Below are 25,208 nucleotides of genomic sequence, written 5' to 3' on the forward strand. Positions count from 1 at the left end.
CTCCTCACTTCACTTATATTTGACACAGATCATCTCAATCTGTACAATATATGGCAGGTTTACCTGATTGAAGGAATGTTTGTCGATAAAGCAGCTCCTTGACTACATGTAGTAATTCAGCTAAAATGAGTGGTTTGATGGAAAATATTAAAAATTCAGGTTTGTAGACCGAATAAAGGGTATAAAGAGCTGGGAATAATAAGAAAGTTTAATTGTATCAGATTACTGATACTGTTTCCTATGGTGATTTTTGGTACTTTCCACAATTGTTGGCATTAGTTGTGAAAACTTAGCATATGAAATAGAACTAAGGGGTTTTTTTTAAACTAAGAATGGCAATCTTTACTTAGGAAACAAGTTGTACTAAACTTAGTAAGACAAGTTGGCTCCAAGACTAGCTGTTACTTGATAGCAATGGCTAAATTTCTAAATAGAACATATAGCTGTAAGTGCAAAAAAGTACAGTTATCTCTGCAAATAGCCCTGGTTTAAAATAGTTTGAGACAAGAGAATTTCTTCCTGAAATAAAGAATGAAAACACCACAGACAATACTGTATATGAAAACAGCATATTTGTTTTATTAAACTTATTCCAAATAACAGAGGACTGACCCATTATCCTTCCATGAAAAACTGAGATAATGAATTAAGAGTGGAATGTGAATAGTTGTTATTTAAATGTTACTTTCTGAAATACGCATTCATTTGGCAAATACTCCACTGTGAACATGAAAGTGCTAGTGCTGTGTCACAACATAACTTTGATTTGAAAAGACAATGAATCAGGATACACAGGACATTTTAACACATGCTTATAGAAGGGGAGTAGCTAAGACAACCATGGAATCTTAGTTTTAGAATTAGACTAGCAACAGTAAGCACTATAGCAGCAATTATTAAATTAGCATTGGAGTATACTTACCAAATGATTTCAGAACATTAATTACACATAATATAATTTAGAATAGTTTTAAAAGTTAATTCAATTAATTATTAACATCTGGACTACAAACATATTCTAAATTATTTCTTAGCAGTTCCTCCCACTTTCAGATTATACACTTAATACAGTGAGTTTCATCTGTCCTAGTGCCAAGAAAACTTGTTAAACACAGGTGAGACAAAACTTTGTGGAAAACTCAGGACAGCTCAGTGGCTCCACGTATATTCAAAATAAATGTCTAACAAACAGTTGCTTTTTACAGAGACTATCTGATGATGTAAATGGAGCAGAAGGCTGTCAATGTTCTTCCACCCACTCAATATTCGAGAATATCCTCCCATGAAAATCTTTCTAAATATAGCATTATACTGTGACACTGGAAGCTTTCTCCTGAATGAACTGATCTATTCCTGCAGAAATTATTTAAGCAATTCTGTTCACATTTTAAAAGGGGGGGGGAGAAAGGAAAGGAGAGGAAAGGTAACAGCGGGGGGGCGGAATCAGAGTCATAATAGAGGGATAAAATTGTGATGAACCAAGCTTTATATATTAGTCAATGTTTTAAGCAATGTACTGAACGTATGCCATCTCAAATTCTTAAATTGATTTCTAATGTACAGTCAATCTCCCAGAATTATGTAAGTAGGTAGATGACAGGTACAGTTGATCCCATGTATATAAAACTATATTAATACAGAACATGGTATCATTTCATAAGAAAGTCCTTTAGAGTTTCTGTATGCAGATTCTCTCCATTCTATATTCTCTGGAGCTTTCTCTTAACATTCCTCTGTGTACCTCTTCTGGGCATTCATTCTAACTTCATCCTTCTACTAACTATCCAAGACAAATTATGTGGAGACTCCATTGCTTAATCATACATCTTAAAGATGAGATTCACGATTTTCTTCTCCCATCTTCCCCCACCCCCATGGTGCAGAAGCTTTGGATGTTAATCCCATTTATAAAACAATATGGAAGATCAAGCATTCCTCTGTAACTTCTTTTCAAACTTAGTCAATACCAATCATTCTACAAACTGCTTTTGCTTTAGCTGCCCTCTTACATCATATATGCAGCTTCGTATCTCTAGCCCACTTCCTACAAACACACCTCTCCATCTTTCTCCATCATCTACTCACCCATAGCTTTTCTTTCTCCTGCCATATTATCTCATCGTGAAGCCATTCAACCAGTCAGGCCTATAGCCCTTTCTTTCAACAATTCCAGTAATCAACTATACTTCGTCAAAAGTGAACCCTTTACTTTATGTTTATTGCCAATTAGACATGCACAATTGTTTATGTATCCATCAGCCTTATATTGAAGGGCAAGAAACAACCTTATTGAATATAACTTATACACAACCTTTATACAGGAGTGATGGCCCATCAAGTAGTAGTCTTCTATTCCTCTGGCATGCATCAGATGTTATTTTTCAATGCACGGTATGCTGCAAAAAATCCATTCTCTCAAAGAGAATGAAAAATCCACATGCTGTTGCTTATTAATATAAAGATGCTCCCCTGACACAGAGATTTTAATAAGTCAACAGTTCTACTTATAGTCCATATACAAAGGCATCACTAAACATACATGATATGTTCAAATCTGTGTGCAATGATCTGTTTCCAACAGACAATAAGGAATACACACAAAGAATTTTCTATCTCATGTCTGAGAAGAATTACACTGGTGATATTTGCTACAAGCTACAATATGCCTTTTGGAATTAGTAGAACAATATTTTAACTTATGTCTCTTGAATCAAGAATGCTCTTCAGTGCTACCACTGAAGGATCTGCTTCGAACATGGTTTCGCAGTTGCTCTATGAGCTCTGGATTTTGCTGTTGGATCTGCTGGGCAAACTGCTGTCCCCTGCACAAAATGTATTTTTTAAAACAAAGTAAGTAAATGAAGGCAAGGCACTATTGTGTAATAGTTGAAGACGTAAGTAACAATATTATTTAAACAGAAGTTACTCTGTTTACTACCCTAAGTGAAAAACAAAAAAAGTGAAAAACAAAAACGCCCCTAGTCAATTCTTTGATTTGGAAAAATGAAATGTAATGCCATACTATGGGCCAGTTTGGTGTAGTGGTTAAGGCATTAGGCTAGAAACCAGGAGACCATGAGTTCTAGTCCTGCCTTAGGCACGAATACAACTGGATGACCTTGGGCCAGTCATTCATTCTCAGCCCTGGGAAGGAGGCAATAGTAAACCACTTCTGAAATATTGCCAAGAAGACTGCAGGGACTTGCCCAGGCAGTTGCCAGGAGTCAAGACTGACTCAAAGGCACCAAAACAACACCAAAACAAAACAAATACCATATTATTTTTACTTACTGTAATTATGAATTCTTCATTAAATTATTTCCAATATATTTGGTCATTTTGACAGCCAGAAAATACCTACACGACATCTTGAAACTTCATAAAGCATAGGTTTTTCTTAAATGTTAAACCAAATGGATTAAACTATAAATACTCACGCATGAATTAGGCTTGACAGATCAGTGAGACCACCAACTCCTGCAGCAGGACCTCCAATAGCATTTGTCATCATTCCTGACATCCTAAAAGAAACAGATATGATACTGATAGAAATACAGATTTTCAAATGCATTGTTATTAACTGTCTTGTTTTTCTTTAATAACTGACTACAAGTAAGTGTAAAGCTCTCTATAAGTCTATTTACAAGGAAAATGAGGTATATTAATACGAACAATTTTATCTTGCATAAATTCAAATAAGAACAAGTGTGAGTTTAATAAATTCACCATGAAGTTTGCTACCACTTCTGATCTCTGCAGGAAGTATGATGGTCCACCTCAGATGCATTATGGATCAAAGTAGTTTACAAGAGGCATTTTAAGGATTTCTCTAACAATCTGGTGATTAGTTTGGCTATCCACTTAGTTGATCTCTAGAATGCAGAGTCAACAAGGGTGTTGTGCAAGATTGCCCCCCCACAAACCTCCCTTTGGTTCTGATCCAAGGGTGCTCCATGTTTTAAGGAACAGCTCCAAGAGATTAAATGAGTGAAGAGATTCTACAGATTCTAGATAGCAAAAAATGAAGAATAAATATGACTGAACACTGGTATGAGCCCAGGTTTGAATCAATACTTCGCTGATAAGGGTGGCAAAATAGTTATTTCTACGCCTTTATTATGTCTGTGTGTCTCACAGCTCTGCTTAAATTGACTCGTGCTGTTAGTCAATGATGGATGAAAAGAACTTCAGGCCGCTGGGACTTGTTTATAAGGGATTTTGCAGATAAAATCACTTGTATTTGCACAGATTTGGACACATTAATTAGAGGCAGAATTCAATGACATGGCTGATGTAATGTATTGTAAGGTTCTCTGAAACTGTTTTAAACCTGTGGAATCTTCTGTAGCATGAACTCAGCCACCCATGAGCAGGATTTCTTCTCTTCCTGGATTTATTTAAGCAGACATGGAAGAAACAGGCAACTGGATTTGAGGGATGGGAAATGCTTCTTTAAGAGAAGGGGCTATACCAGCCACCTTGAAGAAGCCATCCCTTGACTGGACAACTTCCACTGGGCCTCCAGTTGTCCCTTTCTATATAAGGCTGAGAGTAAGATAAGGGCTAGAGAAAATCCTGGATGAAGTGGATTTTAAAGATTCCTTTGGGTTTCAGACCTGGGCACATGATCAGAACAGCACTGATCATTCTTGTGGATGACCTGTGGCAGGACCTAGATGGAAGGAGTGCAGTGCTTCTTGTCCTATTAGGCCTCCCAGCAGCATTCAAAACTATTGACACACCTTGAACAGCAGATGGAAGCTTTGGTCAGGATAACCTTTTCTCAGCTTCAGTTGATGCACCAGATGTGACAATTTTTTGAGCAGCATATTCCTCAGGCCCTCTTTACCACATACTGCTTGAGGCTACCTCTCAAGACTACTTAGAAGCTGCCACTGATTCAAAATGCAGCTGTCTACTTGCTAGCCATTTTAGCATAATAATACCTAGGCTGCGAGTAACGCTTTGGCTGGCAATAGGCTTATGGAAACAATTCAAAGTGCTGGTGGTGACTTATACAGCTTTTCATTGCCCAAGTTCTTGCTATCCTCAGACTTATCTGCTCTGAATAATCTGCAATCCTGTGCAGTCAATCTAGGGAGGGATGCTTCCAATTTCCTCCCCCCTCCCCATGAAGGGAGAGGGGTGGGGACTGGGGAGCAGACTTTTTCAGTAACTGCAACTAGCCCTATGGAATAGCATGTCCCAAAAGGCCAGATTGCCCTCCTCCTTTTATCCTTCAGAAATCCTCCTCTGCTGAACCTTGAAGCATGTGTTAGTGAGATATGATGGCTATTATGCATTTATCCAGTTGCTGTGTTTTTAAGTTTTATGGTTTTTACAATGGAATATTGTGTTTACTATTTATATTTTGTACAAGTATTATAAGCTATCTAGAGTCTAAAAGTGTGGAATATAAACCATGTCAAATAAATACATGTACTCATTTTATTTCATTTCAGAAACTCATATGAATTCTTCTGTATAATTCTTGCTTTGACCCACCAAAGAACAGATTCCACTGCCAGATTTTCTTCTTGAGTTCAAAAGCAGAACTATAATCTCTTCTTCATCTTACCCTAACAAATGGGGAAATCATTACTAGAAAGACAATTGTTCAGTAAAATTTCAGCACTAGGTGTGTTTCCTGAAAGTTATGTGTGCTCACCCTAATCCTCTATGCTACGCTTGCTTTGTCACCTCTGTGACAACACAGATGTCCTGTGTTGATACTTACAGTTGCTGGACTTGAGGATTCTGCATTAAACTTGCTGCCTGAAATAGATGAAATAATTTGAGCTGCAAGGAAGCCAGTAGTTAGCCAGGGTAGTTGCACTGTGAGTAATGGTCATACCTGAACTTTCAAAGCCAAACTTTTTTTGGGGGGGGGGGAAACAAACAATGAATCAGCCTTAACATCTAATGACTATGGTATCTCAGTACTGCCCTGTTATAAGTCTGGTTACTTACATCAGTAATAAGTGGTCCTTTTGAAGTTGCCCCACCTGTCAGAAGCTCAGCTGAGTGTTCTCAAGTGTGGCTCCAAGGTATGAAATGCTTTCCCACAAAGTACACTCTCCCCCCACCCCATCCCCAGTTTCCCAGTATTTAGCAAAATATCAAAAACACTTTCACCAGGCTTTTAGCTGTTCAACTAGTTTTAATTGTCCTGGTTTTAGGGCAATTACACTGTCTTAATTGATCTTAATTGTATTGGTTTGATTGTTGTGTTTTTGTATTTTGCTTTACAGTTGCAAGATGCTTTGATTAAGGAGAAAGACAGGGTTTAAATTTAATCATCATCATCACAAAAAAGGAAAATATGATGTCAACAAGACTGAGGAATAGTTAACCAATATGAGAAATAGTGGAACCCAGAAATAACAAAAATAAATTTTAAGTGCACTTACCATGCTAATGAAGGCAGGATTGTTTATCAAACTTGCCATATCAAAACTCAGACCAGTTCCAGTCTAAAAATAAATACATGTCAACTATATGTAAAAAAGCACTGGATAACGAAAACATTTAAACAATGTATTATTACAAATGGTCCAAAAGCTAACTTACAGGACTGGACATGTCTCTTGATTTCTGTTCAGCTATTTTCAGGTTTGATTTGTAAGAGTCATTTTCTGGATCAAGATCCAGTGCCTTTTGGTAACTGTTAATGGCCTCTTGATATTTATTCATTGAAGTCAGAGCCAATCTAATATGAACAAAGGGAGTCAATATAAGGAAAATCTGAACAAATATTTGTATTTTTTACATCTAATTCACATTCTTTTAAATAAAAGATATAAATACAGTTTAAATTATAGAGAAAAGAATGGGTGCAAGTCCATTAAAATTATGCCATAAAGTAATAAACATTTTAGTATTTTCCTGGGTCCAGGGCTTTTTGCATCCAAAAGTAGCATTCACTGAGTGTTACCATACATGTAAACTTTAATGATATAATATAGCAAATGTGTAGCTAATAGTATCACACATGTAAGGAGAATTTTATTACACATTTGTATACATTTAGAAAATAAGGAGTGGTGAATAATTTCAATTCTGTGCAGCAGGATGCCATGAGAAGTGGGCTTACCATGCAATTACATACATACCATACTAACTTTTCATTTAGTAAATAGTAAGTTGTATTTGAGAAATAATGTAAACTTTAACATTTTTCTGTTTGCAAGAAAGCTTACAGTTGCTTATATATCCATTGCACAAAATAATTGGCATGTTCTAGAACAAAACTGATCATTTTGCTCAGGATGGGATCAAACATTACTTTTAAGAATCTCAAATCTTACATCAACAGAGAGGGTCAATGTAATGGGTCACTTGAAAGCAGGCCATTGATTAAAGTTCTCCCTATTCTTTGGAAGCCACAATATATAAACCACCAAATGTTATCACAAAATTTAAAAATACTTATTACCCTACATACTTGAGAATTCTCAATGGGCCCTTAACTAAGTGTCAAGAAGGCTCCATAGAGGCACTGTAGGGAATAGTAAAGTACAGACAATGTAAAAAATATATAGTACATACCTTCAGCACACTACTGCTAGAACTATTCCATTAATAGATTATTACAAATCCACATTTAAATGGACTAACATTAACCTCATGTCAGGACATTCTCAATGTCTTGTCATGCAAAAGAATATGTTTTATTAATTTCTTAATTATGCAAAATCAATGCTTAAAGTATGAAAAGAAGTCATAGGCATTTTAAAATCTGTCATAATTATGTCTTTTATGCAAAAAGAAAACAAAACTCTTTTGATCTGGTGTTTGCTGATTCTCCAGTTACAAGAGGAGAGAGTAAATTGAAAGTAAATTTGATTTTAAAAATGCATTGATTATCATACATGAAATCCTGCAGACACAGCAAGCCTCATAAATACAAAAGACAGAACCTTAAAATAAATTGCTTGATTTTGAATTGAAATAAAATTACAAAGCATATCAGTCTGAAATCATGTGGGAACCCAAACAGCCCTTTCATTTTAGGGGTATTAATTTGAAGAGCTTAGCAAATTCAAATTCATCTTTTAGCTACTTGGTGGTCAAGTAAAAATATTCATTAATTTTAGGTATTGGAAAATATTTTAAATATCTAGAGCTTCTCCCTCTTAGAGGAAATGATTTAGACTGCTGGGATGAGCTACATATTCCTCCTTTAGCAATTCCAACGGACAAACAGACAGGAAGAGAGGAAGAAGAATACCACAGAGATTAGAAACGTTGAAGAAAAAGGGAGATCAAGGGAGACAGAGGAAAGAAAGAAGGAACAGGAGTGCCAGAGAAAGAGAAATATGGAGGGGGGAGAGAAATGAAAGAGAGTCAAAGAATGAGTTAACAGCACTATTGCTCCACTTCTGTCTCACCGTCAGTAGATGGTCTAAGGGAATGTAACAATGAATAGAAACAAGCTGCCCACCTTGGGAGTAGGAACTCTGTTAAGAAAACTTCCTTTAATTTTAGATTCAAACAAGTTAATTTGCTTACCCCATTCTTCCATATGCTTTGCTATACTTTGGATCTATTGCGATTGCTCTCTCACAGTCTTTAATTGCTTCACTGTGATTGTTCAATTTACTTTGAGCAGCAGCTCTACGATGTGAAAAAAGAGCAAAGCTCAAAAAATATAAAGGTCAACAAACTAATCTTAATCTGACAATCAACCATTAATACAATCAACATATCTCACTTAGAAAAAAACTGCATATTGTTTTCTCCCCCAAATTAAATGATTTTTGAATGAAGAATATTGAGGAAAAAGGTCTACCAGAGTCACCTTCCATGTTTTCTCAGGAAACACATGTTCATGCTAACATTCATTTAACAAACATTATTAATACCTTTAGAACAGTGTTTCTCAAATTTTTTGCTCTCAGGACCCCTTCCCACTTTTAAAAATTATGGAAGAGCCCAAAAGTACTTTTGTTTGTATGGATTGTATTTACTGATATTTACCATATTAAAAATTAAAATTGATGCATTCATATAAAATTTATTTATTGAATCATGTAAAAATAACAATACTAAACCCATTAGTTATAAATAAAATATTTTTCATGAAAAAGCCCTATATTTTTAATAAAAAGTAATAATGAGAAGTGTGACATTGTTTTAAATGTTTGCAGGTATCTTCAATATCTGGCAAATAATTTTGATTTCTCGGACCCCTGAGAGGGTTTGGGAAGACCCGAAGGGGTCCTCAGACCACACTTTAAGAAACACTGCTCTAGAGTTTATTTCATATAAAGGCTGCATGATTCCAGACTCCAGTTTACAATGTAAAAACATTAAAAATATAAATAAAAAACAGGAAACTCTGTATCCAGACAAGACAACCTCCATATATTACAAAAAAACACACTTGACGGGCTCAGCAGCCACCCTATCCCAAGGCCTGGGAGAATAGCCACATTTTTAAAGACTTCCAGAACATCAGGAGGCTATTCCAGAGGGCAGGTGCTGTGACAGAGAAGGTGTACTACATGGGTCCTGATAGATGGCATAGTTTAATGCAGTGTTTCTCAACCTCAGTGATTTTAAGATGTGTGGATTTCAATCCCCAGAATTCCCCAGTCAGCATGCTGGCTGAGGAATTCTGGAAGTTGAAGTGCACATATCTTAAAATTGCTGAGGTTGAGAAACACTGGTTTAATGGATGGCACCCAAAGCGACCATCTCTGCCCAATCATACCAGACAGACAGAAACCATGCAAGATAGTCAGCCCCTCAAATAGCTTATCTATCAAATAGCAATGACAATATCATTGTTGCATCTTGTTGCTAACTCTTTAATGTCTCCTTAACTCAAACACATATTTTCCTGGGATCACACAGTTACTGTGCAAGGCCAGGAAAAGAAAGAGCTTCTTTAAAGAATGCAGACATGCCCTCCGAAGCATTTTTCCTGCTTCAGAACTGAATAGCTGCGCATTCCTAAAACTGAGCTAAGACTTGTCCATCTGACTCTAGTAAAGTTTTCTTGAAAGCCCCACTGATCTCAACTGGGCCTTAAATTTCAAGTGAGAAGATGGTTTATGACTGAGCATACTTAAAGAAGAGCAATAAATACAGAAGTGAAATTCTAGAAAAGTAGTGACCAAAACAAAAACAAGAGTTTGGCATAGCATTCTGGAGAACAGTGTTATATACTGAGAGAAGGATTAATATAATTCAGAAATAAGTATCCAGATGCTTTATATGAACTTCACCTGTTGCAATAGTAGACTGCGTTATTTGGATCTAATTCTATAGCTCGGGTGTAACAATCCACAGCAGCTGCGTAATTGTCTTCTTTCATGTGATTATTACCTAAAATAAATCATCATAATAAAATGTTCATGAATAATTGAATCAGTGGAATGCTGTTTTGAACAACAGCCTCAGGAGTGCTGTAAAATACACCCCATAAAAGCCAGTTTGGTTACCCTTCATAAATATCTTTTCAGAAACAAATTATTTTGAGCAATGTTATACAAACTGGCACTACTAATACTTCTCTCCTGCAATTTTGTTTGACGCAAGATGGCACATTCCTTGCAAAACTGGCAGAAATTAATGATCCAATACAATTCAACAGCCAGAGTATCCTAGCTGAAATCAAAAGATTTACATCTAGATGCCATGTCATAAATATGGCAATTTGGGATATCCTTTACCCTAAGTTGGACAAGACCTGGTAATCACCTCAGAACACAGGACAAAAAATAACAGATTTAAGCTACAGAAAGACAGATCCCAGCTGAATGAATCTTCCTAACAGTAAGAATAGTTCAACAGCGGAACCAATTACCAATTATCTCAGAGGTGGACTCCCTTTGAATAAAGGCCCTGAGGCAGAAGATGGATAGCCATCTGTCAGAAGTGCTTTAATTTGTATTTTTGCATTGAGCAGGGAGTTGGACAGGGAATTACTAATCAGAGCAGCAACAAAAATAGCTAGTATTTGTATTCTACTAAACAACTTATATGACCACATTATTTTGTATGGAAGTCACACTGGATGTATATTGTATTATGATCTGAAAGGGAACAAATGATGTTACCAAAACAAAGCTGACAATGATATCAGAAAATGACAAAGGATACAGAAATAAAGGCCTGATTCATATAACAAAAAAACTAAGGATTTTTGGGTTCATATAACATGCTATAAATCATAGGCTGAAAACCACAAAGTCTTTGCACTATACACTAAACCAAAATTAAGCAGGTCATATTATGGCTAATATGATATGTGAATTCAGTGCAATATACCTTTCCAGCCCTAAGTATAAACAAACATTTATACTATTGTGCTGCACATTTTTTGTTCTTGTGTCTTTTGTTTCTTCCACAGCAGCCAGGAGACATTATATTTAAAGCACTGTTTCATTCCATACAACATCATCTATTAAAGACTAATAGTCTGAACATTTGTGATTCATTCATGAGCTTATCCAACATTATGACCAACAAATGAACTACATGACTGATGGCAGAATGGATTCTTTTTTCAAATCCTTTTCAGTTTCCTACCTTCATCCTTGAGCTGGTCAGCTTTTTCAAGGTCCTCTGGCAAAGAATCTGAGAGAGGCAGAATCTCATTCTATGGGTATTTTAAAGAAAGACAAATATCATTTTCTGTATCACCTTATTTAGGGTCAGTAATATCACTGACCTTAAACAAGCCACAGGGGCCTATTCTGCAAGAATGTCAATAATGTAATATTAGTAAGAAATCAATGCTATAAAGTAATTTCCTTTTTTAGTGTACAGTATCTTAGAGCAGAGACACTATCCAAAACAGCATCATAATCTGGCAATATTCAAGTCCTCTTTTTCATTCTTGAATTCCATTTACTACGTTAATTTTAAAAGCACTTGGGTAGGCAATGCACCAAATCATGCTGGACTGCATCATATCCAGTCAGCTCTAAGAATGTCGGTTACATAATTCTGTATGTAAAAGAAATGAATCTGATTGCCTTCTTTTGAAACATCTCTCTCTATATTTTCAGATCTGGATGCAGGAAATGTGCAGGCTAAAGCTAGTTCAAATGTTAATCAGCAGTGTGCAACTAAGATGTCTGACATCAGAAAGCTTGTATCAAGGTATACAAAACTGAATTATAAACATTTCTTTTTTTATTGGTATATCTAGATGAAAGGTACATGTTTCTAATTAAGCTACTTATCTACAAATGTACAATTATCATTTTTGAACAAATCAGGCTCTCAAACCCATTTCAAACTATATTTTTAAATCATGACATTTCCAAAGCTGTCAGTAATGGTTCTCAATCTGTATGAAATCAAAACCTATCATAAATTGCAAAAGGGATGAAGATAAAAACTATAAGCCAAGTATAAACCTTTGGGCCAGGCCAACAAAAGTACCATAACTTAACATTTTATAAACAAGCTATCAGCTATTATAAAAAGGCTCATTCTTTCAATTCTTCAGTAGCAAACTGGAGCCTTTTTATCTATAAAAAGTATACACATTAAAATGTTTGAATCTCTATATAGATAGGATTTTAATTAATTTTTACCTTATGACAGGAATCTGCAAATATTTCTATCAAACGTGAAGGAACTGCAAGACGGGTATCCTCTAGATTAATTTTGAAGACTGTCTCCAAACATTGAATTGCCACTAGAGAGAAATAAAGTATCTTAAAAAATAATGTGACATATATCAATATGTATAAGCATCACAAACATCATACCATAATTGTTATCTGATACTAAACCAAAAACCAATAACCTGGCTTTCCCATCCTGATACCCTGAAGGGGATTTGACTTTCATAATGCTCAGCTATCATGCTGTAACTCAACACATCTGGAGGGCATAAACTGGAATAAGGCTGGAATGTAGGATGGATGGAGCCCCTTGTGAGATGTGTTTTTGTCTATGTTTTTATACAGAGTGACCAAATCCCATCTTGTTTTGTTCTGTATTATGTTTTTTTTTAATTATATTGTGAGCTGCCCAGAGGCAGTTTGGAGTTGGGCAATACCTAAATTGAATTAAATAAATCAATATCAAACAAGTAATGTGACAGAGAGAGAAAGAGAGAGAGAGAACACACCACCAATTTAGAAAGATATGGATCTGCAAGACATCAAATACTGGTGTCAGTCAATAAATCTTGGCCAACAATGAGAAAAGATCAATAAAGCATTGCCCTCAACCTGCCAATATGGTCTTTGTTAATGTGCACACTCTCTTCCTTCTTGTTAAAGTTGTTCGGATGTTTATAAATCTCAAACACCTCACTATGCAGCCGTGCATGATGATCTGACAGAATTGCTAGTACCTGCATGCCTTTAAATGGAATGTTATGTCATTATGTAGCAGCACGTGTTCAGTTACCACTGATTTATCAAGTTGTTCTAACTGGCAATATCTTTCATGTTCTTTTAGTCGAGTGTTAGTACTATGTTTTATAATTCCAACATATATCTCTCTGCAGCTACAAGGTATATGATATACTCTGATGATGAAAGTGGATTTCTGCCATCTTTGGTGATTAAATGATTTCATGGATTCTTCTTGTTGGTTTGTAGATCATTTTTAAGTTGTACTTCTCCAGAAAATTTCCAGTCTGGTCTGTAACCTTCTCAGTGTAAGGGAGAAAGATCTTTGTTTCTTTGCCTCTAAAGATGCCAGCCACATTTGCTAGCAAAATGTCAGGATACCCAAAAATCAGACCTTGGCCTATTAGCCCAGAATCTCATCACAATTTGACTGATGCTGGCCGTGAAAGCCTGCATCAATATATAATATTCTATATCTTTCTTATGACCTTAACATGAGGCTAATTCAACAAAACATTTCTTCATGCTTACTGGATATTTCAAAAAATGTTCAGAAAAAGCTGGCTGGTAACTTCATTATGCTGGATGTATAAAATGGTAGAGGAGACTCTTACAGATATGTTATGAGCTTCTACCACTATTGTCCTATTTTGGTCAAATATCTGTAAGTTTTTTTAAAATATGGTTTAATAAAATTTAAACATGATATTGAGTCATATCCTGAAAATTTGAAACAATATATGCAGAATTTTTTATTTCTCAAACATGAGATGTAGCAAAGATCATTATTTTGTTCCAATGGAAAAGTAGCTTCATCCCACATTTAGTCTTGGACTGATAATATGTGTTCACACTCTGCTGATGAACTGGTTCTCAACAGACATAATGGAAAGACCAATCAATATTACCCTGTATAGTGAAAATGTAATGCTATATTTAAAAACTAAACTTTGAAAACTTATCACCCCTCATCTTTTTTTCCTCTTTTTACTTTTGGATAGTAACATTATTGATCGATTGATTAACATTTATTGTTAAGAGAGAATTTTAACTATGATTCTCTCAATTTAGATCAAACTTGCCAAGTCTGCAACGCTATATTAATTTTAAACTAGGAAAGGAAACGATTAAGCCTGGAGTTATTTTCAAACATAACCCACTCTATAAAACTATTTATTATTTTTGTTATTTTATAGAAATTGCTAACTGTGCAAACAAATGACTATCCTTTTATTTCTTGGATGCTTCTTGACTTCCAGACTCAACGTGGAATTAATATTTTTAACAGGCCTATGATATATGCAAAATAAATAAATATTCTCTTGCCAAAAAGCATTTGACAGAAAAGCAACTAAATCACAATATGGCAAAAGAAAAACACCCATCCACATTCACAGTCTCCCACTCACAATGTTGCTTCAGACTCATTGCTTCACACTAGGAATGGTTGCCCATCAAATTCTGCATCAGGCAACTCAAAATTGTCATATACACACATAAGAAAATGTAAAAAAAAATCATCTGAAAGAAAATTTCGGTAAGCCTTCCTTACCTACACTGCCAAGTAGATTACTCCCTGTTGCACCATGTCTCCTTAAATGGTTACCAACCCTTCCTCTTCTGCATGAAATACACTTTTTTTCCTTACCAGATCTCAATAATTTCACTTCTGTCCTCCCCATGGTTCTCCTTGATGTGATCTATTCAGCAGATCTTTTTATCTGTTTTCCTACCTCATTTCCATGAACCATTTCTATGGAACCAACTCCTGTCTGTCTGATCAAGCGTGTTCTAGTTATCAAGTAATCAGCTACCAAACAGGTTCTCTTCCCCCAATAAAATAAATGGGGAAGTCATCAGAAGAGAAAAGGAAGGAAGGAAGGAAGGAAGGAAGGAAGGAAGGAAGGAAGGAAGGAAGGAAGGAAGGAAGGAAGGAAGGAAGGAAGGAAGGAAGGAAGGAAGGAAGGAAGGAAGGAAGTATATAGTGGAAAGAAACTTTGTGTTTATGTAGAAATTCCATAATTTTAATGGAACTTACTCCTGAGTAAGGAAATGTAAACTTCAACCTTGGATTTCCATATTTCATTAAGCTATAGTTTCCTTACCTACAGTTTTATTGAATAGGTTATAATTGACTTGGCTCATACTTTATGCTAAACCAGAATCAAACAAACCACAATGTGGCTTAGTATGATGTGCGAATCCAGGTTAGTGTAGCTTCGGTCCACACTGGTTTTGTGATATATTGCAGGAAACTACAATAGTTTCAGTTATTACATTGGGGTTATGCTAAGCCAATACGAATTAAAAAGGTGAGGCTGTGTGACTTCTATGAGATATTCAGCAAATTTCTAAGTTATGAAAATGGCTTAGAATTTTCAGTCCTCTTAATTATTTATAATCACTAAGGAGTGATGTGTTTTTGCTCGTTTGATAAGAAAGAAATGTTTTATAATAACATTTAAAATCATTTTAAGCAATATACCAAAACAGACTTTTAATTAAATATTAAATTCATTATATATTTTTCAAAGAAGTATTAACATTTTGCTAATAACATAACACATATATATGTTAAGCAGATCTCAAAGCTTGCAAAGTGCCCTCATTACTTCAACCAACAATAGCCCTAAATGTAATTTTATTTGAATATTTTAAAATTAGATTCAATTATCTAGACTTAGCAGTAAACAAAATTTGTTCAGACATAAGCTTCACAATCTCAATCATATGTCTATATTCCAAAATACCTACAGTCTGGCTGGCAAGAGTAGCTTAACATATGGTAGAAGAAATAATATATTTAACAAATCAGCACAATTGTTAGCCTACAGCCAGCAGCATTATGATCATGCTGTCCATGTATTCACCAGGAGTCGAACTTGACAGAAAGAACTCTTACTGATTAAAGTTGTTTATTAATGGAATGAGCATAATTTCATTAAAATGGGTGCAACAATAATCTTTCAACTCTGCTAAGCAGGAGGTGGTAGCATCTAGCTGGCCTTAGCTGGTCTCAAAAAAATCAGTTGGATCTGGTTAGTACTCATAAGGGAAACCACTGCAACATCCTGGGGCTGTAGGCTAGCCTGGACAATAAAAAAAATATATATCTTGGAAGATGACAAAGGCAAACTACTTCCATATTATTGCCAAGAAAACTGCATGGATTTTCTATGCAGTCATTACGACTCTAACTCATTGGTAAGAAGCACCATGGAAAATCCAATACAGAAGCAACTGACAGATGAATCTTTTATCATCACAAGGCATTCCCATATTGGTGGGGAATTCTGGAACTTACAATCATGATGCATTTAAAGGGCAATTGGGTTGGGAAAGGCTGGTCTAAACATACAGCAGGAAATAATGTATCTTCCCCTTCGTTAAATAGAAAGCTAAGCCTCACCAGTTCCTATAAATAAATCCTAAATATTAAATCCATGATAGGTTTGTGAATTCTTGCCTACCACAATAATTCTCTGTGTGAACTGGGTACACATTCTGAAACATCAAGCATTCCTCTATGATTATGCACTGAAAGGGAAAACTGACCATGTTGAACAATCTTTCTGATCCCCCCCACCACCACCACTCTTTGTACTTTTTAAAGAGTGTCTGAAGTATGACTAAGTGTCTAAGGGACTCTGAAGTACTTTAGAACAGGTTGAAATTATAATTATGAAATACAGTCAATAAAGTATTAACACCTCTTAATAGCAATATTTCATTTAGATACCAAGTTGCCCCATTTCCACAAACCTTCCAAGCTTTCTTGTTCATCTGAAGTGAAAGTATCCATCTGACTCTGTTCTCTCAGGAAATGGATGATGGCATAAACAAGGTGTTTCACAGAAGACATTTTCAAGTTTAGCAAAGTTTTCCTGAATCATAAAAAACAGGACAACCAAAACATAGTTAATGCCGAAGAAATGCACCGATGTAGGAGTTGTATTCTGAAAAAGATTTGTATCTGAAAATCTCTTTTTTGAGGAAAGCTTTCAGTGACTTTTAAAAATCATGTACTTTCTTCAAAAAGGACAAGAACTTTTTAGATATTATTTTATTCCTATTAACCTTAAAGTAGAATAGAAACAGTAATTCAAAGAAAAATGTAATTAAAAATATTATGTAAATCACTGATTTACTTAACAATTTTGTTTCCCATTTCTCCATCTTCAATAGTTAGAATAAGAAAAGGAGCCTGAAGCAACTAGTCTTCTTTCATCCTGGGGATTCTGTTTACAAGTTAACAGACTGCTAGAAGTTTTATAACATTCTCTTAATCCACACAGTTGGATCTGCCCTTTCACATTCCTGCCATCTGTGGGCTGAAGAAGCCAGATCTAATCTGGGCATAAACTCATCTGGCTGAACCCACCTTTCAGCATGAAATGTTTTCATCTGAAGAAGCAAACACAAATGCATTGAATTCAACTGTATTATGGCCTCAAGACAGCAAATAAAATATAGTAAAAGAAAAGGAGGAAACAAATAAAAAACAAATATATAGCAATCCATCTTATTTTCCACTATGGATCCCCTGCCAGAATCTTGGGACTAAATAACAAAACTTTGCAGCATTATATGTTGCATGAGAACCATTATCAACAAGCAACACAGAAGATACCTGATTGACCAGGGATTGCTCCTAAAAGGGAAAAAATAAAGTTTTGGCTCAATATTGTATAAAACCTACAATGTAAAAAAAGATGAGTAATTGATTCTACCTCTTTTATGCAACATGGGCAGAGACAAAGAGCCATGAGCACTGCAGTATTTGCCCTGCGACAATGCCAAAGGAAGGACATTATAGCACCCTTAGTAAAGGTCCACTGATAGTTTGAGTAAGTCTGTGAGTAAAGCTGGAGAGCCATGCTTCTCTGTTTTTGGTATGGCACAAAAGCTGGACAATCTGTTCAAATTATACTGCAACTCAATTTCAAATAATGGTCGGGCAATCAAATTTTTTGCCTAAGACCAGCCAATATTACATAAAATAGTCTGAAAAAGACCACGTGAAAATAGTTTCTGCTTAAGAGACTTCTTAAAATAGGTTGAAAGGAATCATTTAAAACAGAATAAAGAAGCCCAATGGGCTAATAAATGAATTTAAGCCAATAATTAAATATTACCAGGCTCTTGTTTCTACTCTAATCAGCCCTGTTTCTAGCCTTAGCTGCATTTGACACACATTTGGGAGTACCAAAAATAAACCTGAGAAATCTAGATTGAACAGATCTCAGTGGACTGAAATTAGATTATGGATTGACAGCTGCCCCAAATAGTCGTTGCATGAAGGCCTTTGTCTGCAAAGTTTAATGACTACAGATAAATACCTATTGCCTTGTGAATAATGATACTGTAAAATTGCTTGGTAGTTCTTTGGGCCAAATTAGCAACATAATCAGCATCAGAGTCCCTTCTAGCATCTGCCTGGAATTAACCCCAAGATACATAAACAATTTAATTTGTTCTGTCTGGTAACCATTAATAATCTAACTAAAATTTTGGTTTGTTTAAAGACAATTACTTTAGTTTTTTGATAATTAACCATCAAATGCTCCTTTAAATCAATGCTGGACCAAGGCAATGATAGCTCTCTTAAGACCAATGCATGTTTAAAGTGACAGCATCATCTGTATATAGAAATTTGGGAGATGCCTATTATGCAGTTTGGGAGCCAAAGTATCTATAGATTTTAATTGCTGAGGGAATTAATATAAATATTAAACAAAATGGGAGCTAGAACACAACCCTGGAGAACATCCCTAAATGTCAAAATAGATTAAAAAAAGAAAAAAAGGCTCAATTGTATCATACCCACAAAGTAACTTATAGAAAAGTAACAGAAGGTGCTTATCAGTTGAGGTGGTGTCTGGTTTAAACCATAGCTAGTCACAAGAAATAGAGTCAAGCATCACTCTGAAGTCAACAAAGGTGGCAAACTGTTGGCTTTTAGGTCTAAGTGCAGTAGACACAGCATATATCTCACTGATGACACAAATGCTCAGACATGCAACAAATGGCTGACCTTTGCAGGTGGTTAAGTATTGTGAGAACAATTCCAACCCCCTTCTAAAATTACTCAAATTGGTAGCTATCACACCATACTATGGTAATGAATTCCACAGGTAAATTACACATTGTGTGAATAATTGCTTCATTTTCTCTGTTTTAAATTTCCTACCAGCTTCACTAGATGGTCCAAGTGTTTTGAAAATAGGAGAAAAGCTCTTCCCTGACCATTTTCTCCAGACCCTGTTTCATTTTATATACAACCATGTTCTACTATGTTAATTTAGTTTTTTTTTTACATCTTTTAGGTAGGAAGTTATTTTTTCACTAAAGCAGTAGAGTACAATCTGAAAACTTAGTTAATAATTCAAAATCAAAGCAACATTAGAGACAATAAGCCATTTTGGAGGTGGTCTCCCAGTTTAGGTATCTTGGGAAATTATAAAATGCTGGCTTATAAGGGAAGCAAAAGTTCCCCCATGTATATATCCTAATGTTTCTTGAATTATGATTATCAAACTTATTGTCAGGCATGGCAATAAACTTTGACTTGCCAGACATTAAATCCATAATCAGGAATTTGCTTATGCTGGAATCTCACAGACGCAACACAGCTTAGTATAGTTGTTTCATTGCAGACAAGAGAAATCATATACACATGGACCTGCCTAGTGCAGAAGAATCAAGCCTAAATATATGTCTGTTCCAAAATTTAAATCATCAGCCTTTTCCTCCCCACTTTTGAACAAAAGGACATTTGGCTGTTCTCTTCCCAGCCTTGAGATTGGCAAACATCTGCTCAATGTTTACACAAAGGTTCTGTCAAGCCTGAGAATCCCTGTTTTATACCTCATCAGCTTCAGCCCTAACACTAATGATCTGCATCACTTCTTAGCTAGTATTAATTCAATATTCTATTAATTAAAAAATTAAATGAGTTATTTCATAACCTTATTTCTACATTCTACCATATCCCCCCTTCTCTGCTGGTTTAAAAATAACACCATAGTTACCAGTTATACTTTAAAGAATACTAATTTCCTGTCTATATTATACCAGTATCTATCAATAGTTCTTTTCAATTTCTCTGAATATCACTTTTTCAAATGTTTCAATGTCAGGGTTATTATTCATGGGCCTAAACTTGGATTTTGTCCTGACTGGAAATCTGGTACACACGTTTGAAGGGCTATTTGTTTTTAATTTGACAAGTCTAATCAATTTGACACATCTAATCAATGTATCAATATCCAACCTGGGTTGTTTTGTTTTGTTTTTTTCTGATTCCCTTCTGGTCCTTATTTCCTATTTTGCATTGGCACTAATAACTAAACTTGTCTGTTTGAATTTCTGAGTATACACTGTTACATAACCCAGGGCTGGGTACACTTGAGGCTTGCATGCTTTGCTTTGCTTTTTACTAGAATCCCCAAATTCATCAAGTATTACCAGGTATAAAATGCATACATATAAGATGAAAAGTGCCAGACCTCCAAAGATTTAAGCACCAAGAATTTATTTTGAATACTAGAATTTACTGTTTTTCTACCATCAAATCTACTCTGGGTTATTCCAAGTATTCTTCTTGTCAATCACATAATTTGGGGAATGTAATTATCATAAAATTAGCTGTAAACAATCTACTGCCAATCACTCAGACTTCTATAAGAGTATCTGGATCCATCTTATGCTGAGACAGACCTAAGTGGTTCCTTCCAATTATGATTCTATGAATCAGAACAAAACCTATATACATGGACAGGTTATTGTACACTGTAATATAGAACAGAAGAGAGAAGGGTAGTTTGAGTGTCCTGCTGACTGTACTGTCTTTGTTTTATTCTGCAGTGCAGTGGGATAATGTCTTACTTTATGCCACCCACTTGTTTCTGGGTCTAATTCCTCTCCTTCCCCAACTTCTTTTTCTTATTCTAAAAATATGGAAGCAGTTTATGATTTCTTGATCTTTGCCACATGTGGAATGCTATGAAAAAAAGTGAACAGTGAACTTCTAAAAGTTTTTTTCTCAAACAGATTTTAGCTTTCTGGTTCACAATCCAACTCCACAGCCACCACATTACCCCAGTTCATATTTACATTCTAGTCAGGCCTCAGGTTCATTGCATATTGGCAGTGGGTAGAGAAGGGGAAAAAAAGAATTAAATCTACAATAGGAACCCTGTCAGTTCCAAACATATAAGCTGCCACTGTGTTGGACAATATGGATCCAGAAAAACTCCTTATCCTTACTTGTGGCACAGGTCCTGCCACTTATTTTTCTCTATCCTACATGTATCCTTGCATTTCTCCAGCTCTGCCACTGGCAATCATACAAACTTTTCTATTCCCTCAAATATCATCATCCTCCCACCCACCCTCATCTTTTCTCTTGCTTGCTCCTTATGCCTGTGACTATCTCCCGGAATACATCATCTTGTTTCCTTCCAAGCCCACTCTTTCAATGACATTTTTGGCCCAATAATCTAGGGAATTTAAGACTGCAATCCTAAACATGCTTATTTGGGAGTAAACCCTACTAAACTCAACAGATATACTTCTGATTAGAAATTTACAAAATAAACATAAATACTTAAACCAAAAACATATTCTTTCCTTTTGCCTCTGCTTGGGTTCTCCATTATTACTCCTGCTATATTCACACATTATGTACACAATGACTTGTTGCACAACCCAGACGCAGTGGTGATTCATCCATCTTGGTACATCATTTTATACACACATACACACAACACGGTTTTGACTATATTTACTCATCTACAACATATGGTGTAAGGACTGTAACAGCCACTATGTAGGACAGACAGGCAGAAGACTAGCAGAGTGCATCCATGAACACCAACTAGCAGTCAGAAGACACGATGAAAACTCCTTAATCTCACAACACATGGACAGACTCAACCATAGTTTCAGCAGGGAAACTGTCAGCATCTTAGACCAAGCTAAATCCAAGAACACAAGATAATTCCTGGAAGCTTGGTATTCAGACAAGTCAGCCATCAACAGGCACATAGACATAAACATTTACATACCATTCAAAAGAGACAATAAAAAGTTAAAAAGGAAACAAAAAGACCAGAACACCCCTCACCAGCAATCAACACCCAGATAAACAGGGATCAACACCAGGATCAACACCAGACAAATGATCAAGCAGTAAACAGCTTAATCAAGGAATTACCAAGGAGAAAACAACATCCCCACCAACATTGACAGGGCAAGCTACTGTATATAAACAGGGAGCAAATCACACCCCTTCTAGCACTGAAGATGTTACCTAGACCAGTAATGAAACATCTGCAAGAAAACAACCAAGCTCAGAGAACCCCAAGGACTCCACAGTTCAACCTTGAACTACATAGTATATTCTCTTTTATTTGTAACAACCAACCATAGTTTTAATTTCATTTGATAACCTAAAACAAACCACTTGGCATTAGCAGTTTGTTTTAGGATATCAAATGCTAAGTGTTTTGCTGTATGGTACATAGTGCTGCACTTACGTGGATATTTGTGCACTAGAAGCTGTACAATCTAAATGTTTAATAAACTTCAAAACTAAAACAAACCATGCACTGCCCTTGCTGGCCTCAGACACTGAACCAAAAGCATATTCTATGACAATGGGTGAACTCAACTTCTCCAAACAGGTTTCTGTCCCCTTATTCTTTGTAATTATGTAATTTTGTTTTTTGTAGTTTTGATTGCAAATTCAGAATTGCTTTCAGTGTCATTTAAAATGAATTATGTGGCTTAATTTAACAATGCATTTGGAAAAACAAAAAATCCGTAGACATCCCAAAGACACCACATGCATACTCACAAAAATAACACAAATTACGAATTCACATCATTTGCATGATGATGTCACAGTGCATAACTTACCGCCCCTTTGACCTCCCTGTGAGCACCCATGAAAACGTCTTACTTTTTATTTTATTTATAAGCAACCCAACTTTTTCACAGACCTTCAGTTCATAATGAAATCTAGAACACAGTGACCTCAAAACAAACTTGTGAGTTGTGGCACACTGCTGAGTCAGAGCTTCATTTACATTCAGCATCTCCTCTATGTATTAGAATTACATAACTTCAAGAAAGTATTTTAGCCCAACTTCCAAGGCTCTCAATTTTCTTATAATATTTTCCACATTTTATCCTGAAAAATAAATTTTACATATACTGAAATTAATGCTGAAAATACTAAAAACGTTTTTGTTGAGACTGCTGAAGCGATGATTGGACGCTTGCGAGAACGGAAACACAAGTGCTGCCATATAAACATATTTTGCTTTAATAGCGGCATGGCCCACCGGAGGCAGAAGCGGTTGCCACATAATAATATTAAACGAGCGTATTTCATCTGAATGATGGCACAGCCCATTCGAAAATCCAGTGCGATCCAACCACAGCTATGTGCTTTATGGGGTTATGTAACTGGCCAATCTGATCTTTGAAATGCTACACCTTGGAGGCGCTTTCGAATTTGGGACCCACACGAGACAACCAGCGGAGATGGGCAGCTTTAACGGTCTGAGCACGTAAAATGAGAGCGACCGCATTTTACACAGGAGGAAACCTGCCCGGCAGCGCTCGAACAGAAATGCTGGCCCGAACAGCTCCGCTCGTCCATCTTCTCCATCCCATCCTCTCAGTCCTAAGATGCAGCCGGCGCGGGCTCCAGTCCTTGAGCCCTCCTCTCAAGGAGGCTGGAGGGGGAAAGACCACGGCCCAGCTGGGGCTGGGTGCGGGCTCAGCGAGGCAAGGCTGCCTTGCCTGGACCGGGCCAGTCACCAGAGATGGCTCCCGAGGACTCACAAGCAACCGGGGAGCCGGGTGCGGGTCCCACTCAGCCTTATAGGTAAAGGCGGCGGCGGCAGCCTCTTGCACCGCCGCGGCGGACGGCACCCATCCACGCCCAGGGAAACCCAGCGGCAGTCGCTTACCGTGCCCAAGGGAGGTAGGGTAATGGGTGGTCGAGTGGGCCGGTCGCCTTCCTTCGCCGAATCGCGCGGGGTGTCCAAGCGCAGCAAACTTCTCCTCGCCGCTCGCTTGCTCGCTCGCTCGCGGACTCCCGTGGCGTTGCCGGGCAGAAACGTGAGCGGCGCGCGCGGGAGTCTGTAGAGGGCGCGCGGCGCCGAGCCCCGACCGGCGGAAGTGACTCCGCCGCTCGCCCAAGTCGCCGGCGAGGGCGTAGCGCGGAGGCTCTCGGCGGCACGTGGGAGCCGTGCCTGCGCCCGGGGGGAGCGCGGCGGCGATCGCGAGGGCTGAGGCGGCTGGCTGTCTGCGGGCGGCTCGGAGCGCGGCTGCCCCCTTCTCCTTTCCCTCGCTCTATGTTGTCCTTGGGCATTTCTGCGGGCCGAAGCTTGAGCAGGTATTCTGTGCAAGAAACACCCGTCTCACCTGCACGGGATTAGTCGCCAGGAGCAAGATCCGGGCGGGATCGCACAGTGTGGCCCTCGAAGGACTGCAGTGTGAGATCATCTGCATCTTACCTCAATTCCCTGATGCGATATCTTTTGTTTGCAAAAGGCGAGGCGTTGAAGTAGCTAGGCCAGGCTCTTCTGAGGTAGCCGTGTACGAAACCCGTATCTTTTTGTCAATCCCTCTCTGCGTGAAATGTCGCCTGTTATCAAGAAGGTGAACAGTCTTGTCGCCTTTCAAACACTGTTCAACCCCTGGGTTTTCTCCTCTAAATTAAAATCGGCATAATTTGGGGGAGGGGGCAATCCCAAACCATAACAATGATTAATGGTGTTAACCCACAGCAAGAATTATAACTCGTCCTTTTTATTTCCCTTGGGTATATTGATCAGTTTAGCTTTCCGGTGGGTACTGTGTTTGTCA

The 25,208-nt window shown here is 37.0% G+C and overlaps 3 protein-coding genes across 8 annotated transcripts in view; 2 read left to right on the plus strand and 1 right to left on the minus strand.

Annotated features, from left to right (window-relative positions):
• TRAPPC13 (trafficking protein particle complex subunit 13) overlaps nucleotides 1–14,135 on the plus strand; it is a 47,394-nt gene extending 33,259 nt beyond the window's left edge. Inside the window, exons 13-14 of one of the 5 annotated variants that reach the window (XM_088130408.1) lie at nucleotides 12,021–12,114; nucleotides 13,481–14,135. In XM_088130408.1, coding sequence (XP_087986534.1) covers nucleotides 12,021–12,114; nucleotides 13,481–13,545 — 159 coding nt within the window. In that variant the 3' untranslated portion in view covers nucleotides 13,546–14,135. Of the gene's footprint in view, nucleotides 1–12,020; nucleotides 12,115–12,564; nucleotides 12,703–13,480 lie in introns of those variants that run through there. The other 4 variants (XM_088130409.1, XM_088130407.1, XM_088130410.1 and 1 more) reach the window with 4 other exon arrangements.
• Nucleotides 1,807–24,539, minus strand: SGTB (small glutamine rich tetratricopeptide repeat co-chaperone beta). The gene is made up of 11 exons (XM_007438339.3): nucleotides 24,308–24,539; nucleotides 17,088–17,209; nucleotides 12,555–12,658; nucleotides 11,539–11,608; nucleotides 10,233–10,332; nucleotides 8,512–8,616; nucleotides 6,571–6,709; nucleotides 6,411–6,473; nucleotides 5,738–5,775; nucleotides 3,438–3,521; nucleotides 1,807–2,822 (listed from the first exon to the last, which is right to left on the minus strand). The coding sequence occupies exons 2-11, from the start codon at nucleotides 17,185–17,187 to the stop codon at nucleotides 2,711–2,713; spliced, it is 915 nt and encodes a 304-aa protein (XP_007438401.1). The 5' UTR covers nucleotides 17,188–17,209; nucleotides 24,308–24,539; the 3' UTR covers nucleotides 1,807–2,710.
• Nucleotides 24,540–24,552: 13 nt separating this feature from the next.
• NLN (neurolysin) overlaps nucleotides 24,553–25,208 on the plus strand; it is a 45,462-nt gene continuing 44,806 nt past the window's right edge. The window contains exon 1 of one of the 2 annotated variants that reach the window (XM_007438337.4): nucleotides 24,553–24,735. In XM_007438337.4, the coding sequence (XP_007438399.1) occupies nucleotides 24,695–24,735 (41 nt within the window). In that variant the 5' untranslated portion in view covers nucleotides 24,553–24,694. The remainder of the gene's footprint in view (nucleotides 24,736–25,208) is intronic. The other variant, XM_025173246.2, reaches the window with a different exon arrangement.

The sequence above is a fragment of the Python bivittatus genome, unplaced genomic scaffold (genome assembly GCF_059951505.1).
Source record: "Python bivittatus isolate LINGU-HERP-01145 unplaced genomic scaffold, Pbiv_v1 ctg000850_np1212, whole genome shotgun sequence".
Classification (NCBI taxonomy): domain Eukaryota; kingdom Metazoa; phylum Chordata; class Lepidosauria; order Squamata; family Pythonidae; genus Python; species Python bivittatus.

Bases quoted from the DNA above. Each gene is read 5' to 3' on its own strand.
- SGTB (XM_007438339.3), bottom strand. From the start codon at position 17,187: ATGTCTTCTGTGAAACACCTTGTTTATGCCATCATCCATTTCCTGAGA. The intron at 6,474-6,570 runs GTAAGTTAGCTT...ATTTATTTTTAG, and splicing joins CAAGAGACATGTCCAGTCCT to ACTGGAACTGGTCTGAGTTT. The intron at 2,823-3,437 runs GTGAGTATTTAT...CATTTTGTGCAG, and splicing joins CTGTCAAGCCTAATTCATGC to GGGACAGCAGTTTGCCCAGC.